This window comes from Rhincodon typus, chromosome 26 (assembly GCF_021869965.1).
Source record: "Rhincodon typus isolate 14 chromosome 26, sRhiTyp1.1, whole genome shotgun sequence".
Taxonomy (NCBI): Eukaryota; Metazoa; Chordata; class Chondrichthyes; order Orectolobiformes; family Rhincodontidae; genus Rhincodon; species Rhincodon typus.
The window spans coordinates 29452043-29465566 of NC_063357.1; the positions used below are offsets into that span (position 1 = coordinate 29452043).

The window sequence follows — 13524 nt, forward strand, 5'->3', positions numbered from 1 at the left end:
AACATGAAACCAGTTCTTGTTCATGATGTTTCATGTACTGTTCTTCCTGATGGGTATTCTATTCTGCAGGTTTCATAAGCTAAGAAAGTAAGAAAAATGGCTAATTAGAAGTTTTGTAATTGCTGAAATAGTGGCTCTTCTAAAGGCAGTTGGTATGGAATTCCATTTTTAACATTTTAACCAAGATTCTGTACAATGAGCATACTGAAGGAAATATATCCATTGCATACCATTTGTGGAATACCGAAAACAGTCGGGAAAGTCTGAATGAGGCAAGATTACAGACTGACATTGTTGGCTTGAACCAAATATTGGGAGAAGGGAAATCTCTAAAATTAAATGTGTCAATTCAAACCATTAACTGACAGGTTTCTATTTTGCTGGAGCTGGAGGAACACAGCAGGCTGGGCAATATCAGGGGAGCAGGAAAGTTGGTGTTTCAGGTCGGGACCTTTCTTATGTTATCTTTGTCATCTCTGACTCCAACATCTTGCTATCTCAATATATGAAGAGATTGTTTGGGGTGTTGGAGGCCCATTTCTCTATGTAATACTTTGTACAGAGTAGGAAAACTTCAATTTTCTTCCTAAATTTTGGTTTGTACAATGTTTAATTTTTACTTACAGTAGGGTATAAATTTATACATCACTTGGGCGAAGGGGAGAATTAACCTCCATTTAGAGAGGCCAGATTTGATCAGGATAGCCGGCATGGCTTTGTCAGAGGGAGGTCATAACGAACAAATTTGATTGTATTTTTCAATGAGGTGACCAAGTGTATAGATGAGGGTCGTGCAGTTGGTATAGTTTATATGGATTTCAGCAAGGCCTTTGACAAGGTCCCACATGGAAAAATGATAAACTAGGTAAAAGCTCTTGGGACCCAGTTAGACCTAAAGCTGGCTTAGTGGTAGGAGACACAGTGTTTGTAGAAGGCTGTTTGTGTGTGGAGACCAGTGTCCAGTCATGTTCCACAGGGATCAATGCTGGGTCCCTCTATTGTTTGCGAGATTCAGAAATGATGTAGTGGAGGGGATGATAAGTAATTTTGACAAATCCTATCCTTCTTTCCACCAATAGCATTGGTTCTGATGCGGATCAAGATCTCTGGCTGTTTACCCCCCTCCAAAACCCCTCCTCAGAATATTCTTCCATTGCAAAGTAACATCCCTGCTCAGAGAGCAGGTAGGCAATGTGCCATCCTGGAATAACACCTCTCACTGCAGCAACATCTATTTATTCTCCTAACTACTGAATCTCCAAACAACATTGCTTTTTAGACTTTCCTCTTCACTCTCCTGAGATAGCTGACCACTGATAGAACCATGTTCACGGCACCATCTGGACTCCCTAGAAGAACTATCACCTTCATTCGAATTCAGAATGGAACACCTGACAGTGCAAGAAGACCCCAGGTGTATCTTGCTCTCTATCTGCCTGGCCCTCCTTGTCCACCTGGCAGACACCTATTCTCTCACTGACTGCACATTCTTAAATTGCATGGTGACCACTTCCAGAAATGTGGGAAGGTCATGAGAAGTGGAACTGAAGAACACCAGCCATGGCCAGGTGAAATCTGCTCTTCATAGCACTTCTTCAATCTGAGACTGCTTTCACCACTTGACAGGCGATTAGCATCTTCAAAAACATTTGCCCTTTGTAGCTTGACCCTCACCTTTAGTTGCGATTCCCTCTTGTCAGCTTTTGCCACTGTGTGTGAGTAGAGTATGCAACTTCTTCCTGAGGGCCAAGAATGAGATGTACCAGGAGCAGCAACACCAGCTGTTTCCTCCACCCTCACTTGCCCATCCACAGCAAAGGTGTTGGACACAGAGAACCAATTGAAAACAGGCAAGGCTCCCCCAACACAGGATCTTTAGTCAGACGAACAGTTCTCCTGATGTGTCTGAGCTCTATTGCCACAGGAGGTTCAAGGTTCTTTTTTATATAATTTACTGTGACACCTAAAGCCATCCAAAATAAGAGGCTGACCAGAAATTGGCAGTGTCATTTTTCCTTTCTTTTACAGTTTCTCTCTATGGCACCAAGCTTGTTCACTTGCACTGTTGTCCCAAACTTGCCTCATTACTTATATACTGCACCCCTATAGTGCCCTGCTCATCCCATTCTCCTACTTACCATAGGTGGGTGTACTCTCGTAGTGAACCTCAGGTTAAATCACCACCACTCATCTCAGTCCCATGAGGGAGCAACCCTATGGTTATCAAGGAATATGGTAACTTTATATTTCCTCTCAACACTTCCAAAATACATAGTACAAGTGTATGAAACATTAGTATTATAATATTCTCCTCAGAACTGGGGAGGAGACAGAGTCAATGTATTTCAAAATTCATTTGATCACCGTCTTGAAGTCTGAATTAAATACTGTAGAAATTAATTGTTTTAACTTTGAGTTATATGTTATACGTATCCATTGTTAATGAAGTGATTGAATACATCCTTATTATAACTATAACAATTTTTGCATTCTAATCATGTCCAGAGATGTTCACGGTTTGTTTTAGGGTGTTTGGGTGATGAAAGAGAATGAGAATGCCCTCTGGGTAACTTGGATCAAGCTGGTAGTTTTTTTGAGCTGTCACTCCACCAGTTGGGGAGGCAAAAAGCAATTCCAACTTAGAGTGCTGTTGAGAGTTAGTCTGGGGGTCTGGTGTTTGGTCCCTCCATTGGAGCCCTTCCATGTGTAAGCGAGGTGGGGAAGAAAACATAAAGGGTAGGGCAGTGAAGGAGGGGGAGTTGACTGTGTGGGGACTGAATGGGAAGGGAAAGCATGAGTAAGTAAATGTGGAGTTCTGAATGAGTGACAGAGAAGGGAAGGTATAAATGATTGAGTGAACATGAAGGGAGTGAGGGGATGCATGAGTGACTAAGGTAAAGTGGAGATTGGGGTCCAGTTCTTGTTTCCATCCTTAATTTCCCTTGAAGATGGTGGTGAATTAAGATTGCGTCACAATGGAAAATAAATGATAAAGTAATACCTTAGTCCATTGCTTCCCTTTGGATGTATATAATCCAGCAAGGTGATGTTCAGTTGTTATTATGGACTTCATTCTGTATTGCATGCACTAGGTGAAATCTCTTTTGGTGATTTTATGCAATTGTATTGAACCAAAGTCACAGAAGACAAACAAAGGGAAAACTAAACCACTTGTGTTTTAATAATTTCAACTACATGAAACAACCTAGAAATATTTGCATTTTATTATAAGATTGTAAAATTCACATAAAATAATCCATTTTTCTTAGGCCATTCTCACCCCGGCGAAAGGTTTTCTAATTCTTGGTGAGTAAGGAAATGTTGGTGTGCCTCGAAGAAATATGGATAAATGGCACGTGGAAACGTGGACACTTGTTCTCATAACTCCTCCCTTTCCTCTTTTCTCCCCATCTTCAGTCTGAGTTCTACATCTTGGCTCCTATCCCAATGGTGATGTCTATCCCAAAGGTTGCCAGAGATAAACTCCCTTGCTGTAGTAAAAACTAAAAGAACTGTGGATGCTGCAAATCAGAAACAACATCACAAGTTGCTGGAAAAGCTCAGCAGGTCTGGCAGCATGCGTGAAGAGAAATCAGAGTTAATGTTTCGAATCTGAAATGTTAATTCTGATTTCTCTTCACAGATGCTGCCAGACCTGCTCAGATTTGCCAGCAACATCTGCTTTTGTCCCCTGCAGTAGTGCAGTCCAACTCTGGCTCTGTTGAAACCTTGAGTAGAAATAATAGGAAAAAGGACTTTTGAAAGATGACCTTGCAGAGGGCATGAGGGCTGATAGGAGAGAAACTGGAGAAAGTGTGAAAACTTGGTCAGGCTGAATTTGGGCCTAGTGTGCTAGTGGAAGTAATGGAGGCCAAGACAGTTGGTCTTGATTTTTGTAACAAAGCTGGAGAAGAGAGGTTGACTGTTATCTTTGGCATTCTGGATGTTATCTGAATAGGGCACACTCAGTAGTGATGGAGAGTGTAGCATAATATGTTCAAGTCTTGGTCCCTTGAACTTAAGTGAGTGTTGATGATGGTGTGTACCAAGGGAATGATTAGGGTGAGCAAGAACAATGGTTATAGTGGAGAAAAAGGCATTAAATGTCGTGGAGAGGATCTGATTTAGTGAGGTAACAGCTAACTCACTATCATGATGAATTTAACACTGAAGGTTACAGAGTTGATATTTGACAGTACAGTGGTAAGTGTGTTCATGTGTTTTCTTTGATCTTCAACTCAGATGCACAGAAAATCAAATAGATTTGTGGAATCTTAGGGGCTGCTAGGGACGGGCAATAAATACTGGCCAGCTAGCAACACCCATGTCCCAAGAGTGAATAAGGAAGCTGTTCAGTCTGCAATGCTCAGAATTGGACACTTCAGATGAGGCTGAACCAGTGTTTGAGAGAGGTTCACCATAACTTCCTTGCTATTCTACTCTATTTACAAGACACAGGGTCCCAAATACCTTGTGAACCACTTTCTCATTCGACCCTGCCCAATCTATGCACATACATCACCAGATGCTTCTGCTACGTTTGAATTTTACCCTTAATTTTATATTGGCATTCCTTTGTTCTGCCTACCAAAAAATATCACATTAATTCATCTGAATTAAATGTTCATTTGTCATTTATCACACGCTCTGCCTGTATCTTCCCTTGAAGACTATCACTGTACTCTTCACACTGTGCCATTTGCAGATTTTGAAGTTTTGCCCTGTATACCAAGATTAGGCCCTTAATATTAAACAAGAAAGAGCAAGATCATAATATGATTCACCAAATAACAGTTCACGACAACTCTGTTTCCTGGCACTCAGCCAACTTCCTATGACACTGGCGCTGTCCATTCCAATAACTTCAGCTTTACTGACAAACCAGTTATATGGCACTTTATCAAGCTCTTTTTGGAAGTCCATGTAAATGAAATGCATTACCTTCTCATCTTGTTATATCACCAAAAATCTTCAAGGTAGTTAAACATGATTGGCTGCAACAAATCTTTTCTAGCTTCCCTCAATCAATGTTTGTCCAAGTGACTCTTAATTTTGTCCCTGATTATCATCGCTGAAAGATTTGTGGCACCATTGTTAAACTGACCAGCCTCTAATGTTAGGTCTTATCCTTACACCGTTTGTTGAAAAGGGGTGAAGGTTTGCAATTTTCCCGTCCTCTGCACCATCCTCGTGTCAAAGGGGGAATCAAATTATAGTCAGCTGCTCTGAAATTTCCATCCTTACTTTCCTTTGGTCTTGGTGAATTATCAACTTTTAAGTACAGCAAGACTTGATGAGTTTCTCCAGCATTCTGTGTTTGTTTCTAATACTTTCTCCTAATCAACATATAGACCAATATATCAAAAACCTGCTGTTTTGCTAGGACTTTGCATCCATTGTTATCAAGGAACGAGATGACATCAAAGGAATCATTTAGCACCTTAGCCATGCTCTGTGCCTATATCCATAATGCCCCTTTTTGGCCCTTCGTCAGTCATATTCCTCCTCTCATACCTTTTCATTACTTCTCTGTATATGAAAGACTTTTGGATTCCCTTTCATATTAATTGTCATTCTATTCTCATTGTTCCGCTCTTATTCCCTTTTCCCATCCCTCAGAACTCTCTATCTTCATCATGGTTCTCACTTGCAATATCCACTTGACATGTGTAACACCCTTTAATTTTACTGCCTATTCCTCGCATCCAGATAGCTCTGGTTGTGTTTGTCTTTCCATCTCCCACTCATAGGAATACACTTTGACCGTACGGAAACTGTTTTATCTTTAAAGGCAACAGATTGTTCAGTTACAGTTTTGCTTGCCAATAGTTCATTCCAATTTACCTGAACTAGGCCTTATGGTTTCCCACCCCGCTGAAATTTTTACACTGGATTTCTTCTTGTTCTTTTCCACAACCAGCCTAAAACTATTTTTGCATGTTGGAGATTCTAGAACTGATGGGCATAGTCTAAAAATTAGGGCCAGATGATTCAGAAGAGATGTTCAGAAGCACTTCTACACACAAAGGGTGGTAGATGTTTGAAACTCTCTTCCACAAACAGCAGTGAATGCTGGATCAGTTGTTAATTTTATTACCTCTGCTTAACAAAAATTTATGTGGCTCAGATTTAAGGGAAATGGGCCAAAAGCAGCTTTATGGAGTTAGGCCACAGATCAACAGTGATCTCATTGAAAGCTGGAACAGACTCAAGATGATGAATGGCCTACTCCTGTTTGTTCCAATGTTCTTATTACTGTTCCTTAAATTTTCCTCCAGTAATACTTGATTCATTTATCCCAATTCATGTCCCAAAATCAAATACTACAACACCTAAAGAACAACAGAAATTGCTGGGAAAGCTCAGCAGGTTTGGCAGCATCTGTGGAGAGAAATCAGAATTAACGTTTCGTGTTCAGTGACCCTTCTTCAGAACTAAAGGGAATTTTTGATTTCTCTCCAAATCCTTACTTGCTGCCAGACCTTCTGAGGTTTTCCGGCAATTTCTGTTTTTGTTTCAGATTTCCAACATCTGCAGTTCTTTTGGTTTCAAGCAACACCTCCTTCTTCATTCAACTGGGAATATGCTGATGAGGAAAATGCCTTTGTACACACAACAGAAACTCTTGAAACTGGCCTTTACACTACTCCTATCTCAGTCTATAGTAGGATCTTTTGTACCCACATTATAATTACACCATTGTTTCTGCATCCCTGTGTATTTTATTTGCAAAGTTGCTCCTTTATATCTTCCCCTTCAGTTGTGACCTATAGAAAATAGTCAATATTGCAATGACTCCTTTATTTCTCATCTGAAATTCAATAATATTGTCTTTGACTCTTTTCTAAATCTCTCTCTGTCTCTGTCTCTCTGTCTCTTTTTCTCCTCTGTCTCTGTCGCTCTACGTGTCTCTCTCTACCTTTCACTCTGTCTCTCTGTCCCTGTGTGTTTGTCTCTCTCTGTCTTTCTTTTCCTCTCTGTATCAGAATGATTCACGCCACTGCTCCTGACACAATTATCTGGATCAAGTACCTGAATGTAAGATTGTAGTTCATAAAAACAAAGAAACTCATCAGGTCTGGCAACATCTTAGAATCAAGAGAGTCTAAAATTAAAGTTACTCAATTGGCCTTAAGAAAGAACAATCTGTTTAATGTTGTTGACTGAGAGATAAATATTATTGAAGACAGCAGGGATATCTCTGAAAGCCACAATGTCCAGCTGTGCTACACAACCTCAGTACTGCACTGAAATATCAAGATTTTTCCTATCAACCATAGAAATGCCCTATAATTGCAATATGTGAGTAAACGTTCCAACTGCTCTCTCCCCATGTTTCAGGAATTCCTGCACTAACCCACAGTGTGGCCCATCACAACCTTGGTCAATCACAGCAGAATCTTGCCAGGAAAGAATTGATGCATGCTCTACTAAACCTTCCACTTCATTGAAGCTCCGCCAATTAAATGGGTCTCCCAGAATCTTGGACTCACGTGTGTTTTAGCAAAGAAAAGGCACTCGCGATATCTTTGTGTGAAGGATCTTCTATGTATTTTGTGTGCTGTACCTCATATCAGATCCTGCTGCTATGTGCTCACTGTTCACACTCTGTTAATATTCACTAGCTGAATTTATCATGGAACATGGACTAGAATATTCTTCATTTGTTTTAATTTCAGGCTGCATTAAACATGGCAAGTATGTGCCTTTCAGAGGATCTGAAGCAATATCAGATTCTTTCTGTTGCTATCCATCCTGGCTGGGTTCAAACAGACATGGGAGGCAAGGAAGTAAGTAATAAAGTGAATTAGTCCAACTTCCTCCCTCTCCTTAATGTGTGCAAGTGCTGGTTATAAATCATCTGAGCCCAAACCATATGAACAGCATATTATCTGTACAAGTGGAAAAGAATTAAAGGCTTCTATTTCAATAGCATGTTTGCGGATCTTGGTCATTTCATTTGCAGCCAAATAAGTAAGAAAGTTGAAACAAAAAACACCAGACACTGTAGCCTTGTCCACCATTTAACAAGCCTATGGCTGTAAGATTTGAATCTTCCCTCCATTTAGCTATCTTGGTTTTGTAATTCTTAAACCCTCATTCATGGATGTCTATTGATTTTAGCTTTGAGATCCAACAACTAACTCATTGCATTCCAACAACTTTAATTCTGACCCTAAAATGTTGTCATCATTAGGGTGGAAGTGGAAGGCAATCAGGTCAATGATCCTGACAGGTCAGTAGAAAGACACAGGGGTTTTGGTGCTGTCAGGGTGAGCGTTCACATTGGTTAGGCTGCTGAAGGGTGAGTGCCAATTGTAAAAGTTGTTCACATCCTGCTCAAGTCTGTAAAGGCTGAGCTTTTGTGGATAGATTTGAGAAGCCGGGTTTGAGCTGCTTTGAGAGAAGAATGTTGAGAGGAAGTGTGAAAGAGGTCTTCAAAAGGGTTCTGGATAACACAGATACACTATTGATGAAAGAGTCTAAAACCAGAGGAGATGGCCTTAAAATGATTGGCAAAGCATCCTGAAAGGAGACTCTTTCTAATTCGGCATGTGGTTATGATCTAGAATGCCTTTCAAAGGAGGTGCACTTGAAAGTTTTATCAGACAGGCCTGTAGGCAGTATACTCCTGACCCTTCTACAGCATTGAAACCCCCTGGAGCTAGTGTCTCCTTGGCCTGGCCACTGCTGGGCTACTCTTTGGCAGCTACATAATTGTGCACGGAAGCATCCAAACATTATGAATCCTCATCCAGGAGGCCAAAGGTGTCAGTAGCAGTCAATTCCTTGTGTAGGTACTGCTCCCTCTGCTTTCTTGTAGCTTAGTGATAGGCTTTTGGCACCAACACCAATCCCTGAAGCCTCCTTTGTGCCCATGATGTGCTGCTCGATGGTTTGACAATGCTTTCAGCACCTGCACAGAGACTCAAAAGCAGATGCTTAAACTTACAGTCAATAACATTGATGGACAGAGTTCAAACATAAAGAAGGTACTCTTCTTCACCTGTATCACCAAAGTGTCCTCAGTATGTTATTTTGTTTGTCTCCCTCCTGCTATATCTAAGTGTACTACCTGGCTCCACAGCTAAGGTGTGGGGAGCCTGCTCAGATGTAGCGGCCATTGGCCCTGTAGGTTAGGCAGGGCTACCCCAAAGGCACCATGCTGAGGGCCTCCTTGCTACAGGCAAATTGAACCTCCTCAGTGTGAACTTCCGAGGGACAGAGTGAGGGGCAGACTGGGTGGAGGTGGAGGACCTGGACACCGCTGCAGTATCCTGAGTGGAGACTGATGAGGGTATGATTCCTCCTTTGTCTGGAACTGCCCTGTCTCCTTCCTTGGGTGTGGGGGAGGGGCTGGGCTTGGGTCAAGGACGCCATCCCACCATCCTTTCAGTCCTGAGCTCCAGTGGATATAGTGATGGACTGCAGGCTCTCTAGAAGCTCATGACTGTGCTAGCACAGGCTCCCAATAACAGCTACCAATCTGTGCATGAAGGCAGCAGACAGACACTTGACTCACTGCACTGTTGCAGCTTCTTGGTAAGGAGCACTATTGGCTCCCATGTTCCTGCCTGCTACCGCTGCTCCCTGCTGTGCATTTGGATGAAATTCCTGATAACCCAAACCACGGGGTCCTCTCCTGCCTGGGGATGAGCAGGAGGCTGGTCTCTAGCAGACCTGAGCACCAGCTGCCCAGGGCGTTACATCCTTGACCATGTGGGGAGCTGTTGTAGTCTATCATGACAGTTCCCACTGGGCTGGTCAGGGGGAGGGCTGCATGACGCAGCTTTGTTGATACTTCCTCAGTGAAGCTGGACGTTTCAAGAAGTGGTGTGGAGGCTGGTGGAACCTGCAAAGCAAGAGAGAGAAGGTACTGTGGCCAATGGGTTGGAAGTGGTTTGCAATGAATGACACTGACCGTGGGGTTGCAGTGGAATGAAGAGAGGCACTTACTCGGTTGTGGGACATGAATGTTTCTGCATCTCCTCAGGAGCGATCCTAGGAGGACTCAGGAGGTACATGACATTGTGGGGAAGTCGGTGAGGTGGTAATTGTGTGGCTGCGGATGACAGGTTTGACATGGAGGAGATGGACATGTCCTGTGCTGTGTCATTGTTCTATAAATCCCACCAATGCCTTGGTTCATACCTCTCCAGCAACGAATATTGCCGAAAAGAGACGAACAAATCACTCATCTCATTACTATTAATGAAAATTTGTGCAGCAAGTGCCATTGCATTTCCTTCCACAACAACAATCATTAACAATGTGCATTTGTATGGTACCTTAAACACGAGTAGATAGCCCAGAGTGCTTCATGGGTGTTATGGAAGAACAGTTGACACAAAGTGATAACAAAAACAGAAGTTGCTGGAAAAGTTCCGCAGGTCTGGCAGCATCTGTGAAGTAAAAATCAGAGTTAACGTTCCTGAGAGCTGGGTCCCCAGACCTGAAACGTTAACTCTGATTTTTTCCAGCAACTTCTCTTGTTGTTCCTGATTTACAGCGTTCACAGTTTTTTTTTGGTTTTTATTTGACATGAGGTGATATTAGGACAAATGACCAAAGATGTTGGGAAAACAGATATTCTGAAGAGCGCCTTTAAAAGGAGGAAAATGAGACAGAAATATTTAAGGGAATTCCAAAGCTTAAGGCCTAGGCAGCCGGTAGTGCAGCCTTCACTAGGAGGAGAAATAAAATAATACGTTCAATGTAATATACATTTAGACATTTCCGTAATGTGAGTGAGGGCTCTCTATACGTAGAGGGGCCAGTTGTCTCTTGATATATTGTGATATTGCTGTTTTTAGTTCGTGTTGCTAATTGTGCTGCTCTTTTGGATTGATTCTGGCTTTAATAAATGGTCATGCTTTTCATTTATTCATTCATGGGATGAGGGTGTAGCTGGCTAGGCCAGCATTCATTGCCCATCCCAAATTGCCCAGAAGGCAGTTAAGAATCAATCATATTCCAGTCTAGGGTGACAGTCTGTGTGGAGTTTGCATGTTCTTCCCATGTCTGCGTGGGTTTTCCTCTGGGTGCTCCAGATTCCTCCCGCAATCCAAAGATGTGCAGTTCAAGTGGATTGGCCATGCAAAATTGCCCATAGGATTACAGGGATGGGTGGTATATACTCAATGGACAAATGGCCTGCTTCCACGCTGTAGGGTTTCTATGATTGCTGTGGGTCTGGAGTCACATGTAGGCCAGACCAGGTAAGGATGGCAGTTTCCTTCCCTAAAGGACATTAGTGAACCAGATGCACTTTTCCCTGGCAATGGATTCATGGTCATATTTGACTCTTAATTCCAGACCATTTGCCTTGGTGGGATTTGAATCCAGATTGCCAGCGCATTACCGGGGTCTCTGGATTAATAGTCCACTGACAATACCACTAGGCTAACACCTCCCACTATTCTCACAGATATACTCTTGGCATATATCAGCTGCTGCCAGCTACTACTGTGACATATCAATCAGTTGGATGTGTTTCTGTCCAGTTTAAAAACCTGATGAATCCCCTCCTGGTTGAATTCAATTACTTTCCTTGTTTTTTCAGGCACTCGTGTCAGTTAGCGACAGTGTCAGCAACCTAATGAAGCTGTTTGCCAGCCTGTCGCAATGTGATACTGGAAAATTCCTGGATTCGGAGGGAGGGGAACTTCCCTGGTAACAGCTCGCTGCCTTTGATTGCCTATTAAGATGGCAGCATCAGAACCAAGGACAACATCTATTCATTTATAGACTCTGGGCCACACCACGCATTTGTTTCATTTCTAACCTTAGCAAGACTCCGGTAAAGAGGAGACCCTTGAATGATTGGCATGACATGTGAACCAGTTTCCCTCTGTCTTGACCTGATTGTAATCTGATATTCACAGAATGTTTTGTCTGTTGCAAAAACAGTTGGAATCTAAAAAATCCTAGAGGATCAGAGATCTTAATTATTTAAAAGCAAAGATTTCAGGCCATTGTTTGCAAATTATTTCACTGTTAGTTGTTAATTTTTCTAACGGTATATAAATATCTGCAGGGAGTATTTTCTACTGTCTCTGCTAACATTTTTGTCACTCAGCACACAAATACATTGAATATGAACTTTTAGATATTTACAACACGCCTCACTTTGCTTAGGATTTGCTGGTGCTCTCTTCTTTCATTCTTAGATATTGCTCCTTTTGTACTACAGTAATATTCCTGCTCAAGTTTTCTTCAGCTGGGTACTGAATTTGATGTACAGTGCTGCAGTAGAGTGTGTAACAGTCTCCTGTTGCTTCAGTGAGGTGGTAGACAGTGGCACAAAATAAGATAAAGTGAAATTGGCAGCCCAATTTCCAGCCTGTACGATTTTACTTCTCTATTCACTCACACACATGGAACTCTGTATTGAGCTCTATTTTTGCCCCAACTCGTTTGAGAATACCATCTTTAAATAAAAGTTTACATTTGGTTTGCAGCAGATTTCCTTTGCATTTGGTTGGCAGAATACTTGAGCCAATGCATTATCCAAATTGCAATATTATGGGGAAATAAATGTTAATAATGATGTAAATGATGCTGTTCTGACACCGGTGGAGCAGAAAGAAAACATGCTTGAGACTCAAAGAAGAGAAAAGAGCTGCATTCACATTATGTGCATCATTGTGTAAAGAAAGAATTTTTATCAGCTTATTTGAGAATTAGTCAAAGCTAAGGGATTCAGAGAAGTAACAGTCCAGTCTCTAAGACTGCAGTGCAGAAATCCAAATATAATCCAGGGTATGGCAATCATAGTCATCATAATCCCAGTGGGCTGCTCCCTCATTAGAGAGAGTGACTCGTGATGGTTTAACTTCAGGGTCACCCTGACTCTGGTGAGGGCTGACATTGAGAAGACATAACCCTTATGGTGACCTTAGCTGATTTGGGAATTGAACGAATGCTGTTGGCGTTACTCTGCATTGCAAATCAGTTATCAAACCAACTGAGCTAATCTACTCCCCACTCTGGAGTGTTTGGAGTCGTTGAAGGGACAGCCATGAAATTATGGGAGGAGTACAATTCATAAATATAACTGCAGCAGCTCAGGGCACAGTCACTGCAGAATTCTCTCAAAGCACAATCAAGTAATAAATGCTATGAATCAACTAACGTGGTCGACCAGGCTACCACCCAATCTTTATGCTCAACTATTGTAAAACTAGTACTCATGAGATAATAATGCAACAAAACTATGGCTTTTTTTCTTTAGATCTATGATTAAAACGATACTGTTATAAATTAATTCAAAATCTCAGAATTCTCAGAAGATTTGATTCTATTGAGAATATTAAATATTTCATAGATTTTTCCTCATAGAGTTTGCATCTCTTTCTGGTTCTGCTCTGTTTCCAGGACAACTGAAGCTCCTATTTATGAATTTTTCTTGTGCTTTTTGATGTACTTTGTATGATTGCTCTTTATACGCCCAAATGAATATGCGTTCGTATCTGTATTGGTGTTCTTGTGAGTGGCATATGTATGTGTCTTTGTTGGTATGTG

General features: G+C 41.7%; 1 protein-coding gene across 1 annotated transcript in view; it reads left to right on the plus strand.

The window, feature by feature from the left end:
* LOC109914338 (C-factor-like) overlaps window positions 1-11677 on the plus strand; it is a 28661-nt gene extending 16984 nt beyond the window's left edge. Inside the window, exons 5-6 of the mRNA XM_020513922.2 lie at window positions 7680-7790; window positions 11564-11677. Coding sequence (XP_020369511.2) covers window positions 7680-7790; window positions 11564-11677 — 225 coding nt within the window. The remainder of the gene's footprint in view (window positions 1-7679; window positions 7791-11563) is intronic.
* Window positions 11678-13524: the final 1847 nt, after the last annotated feature.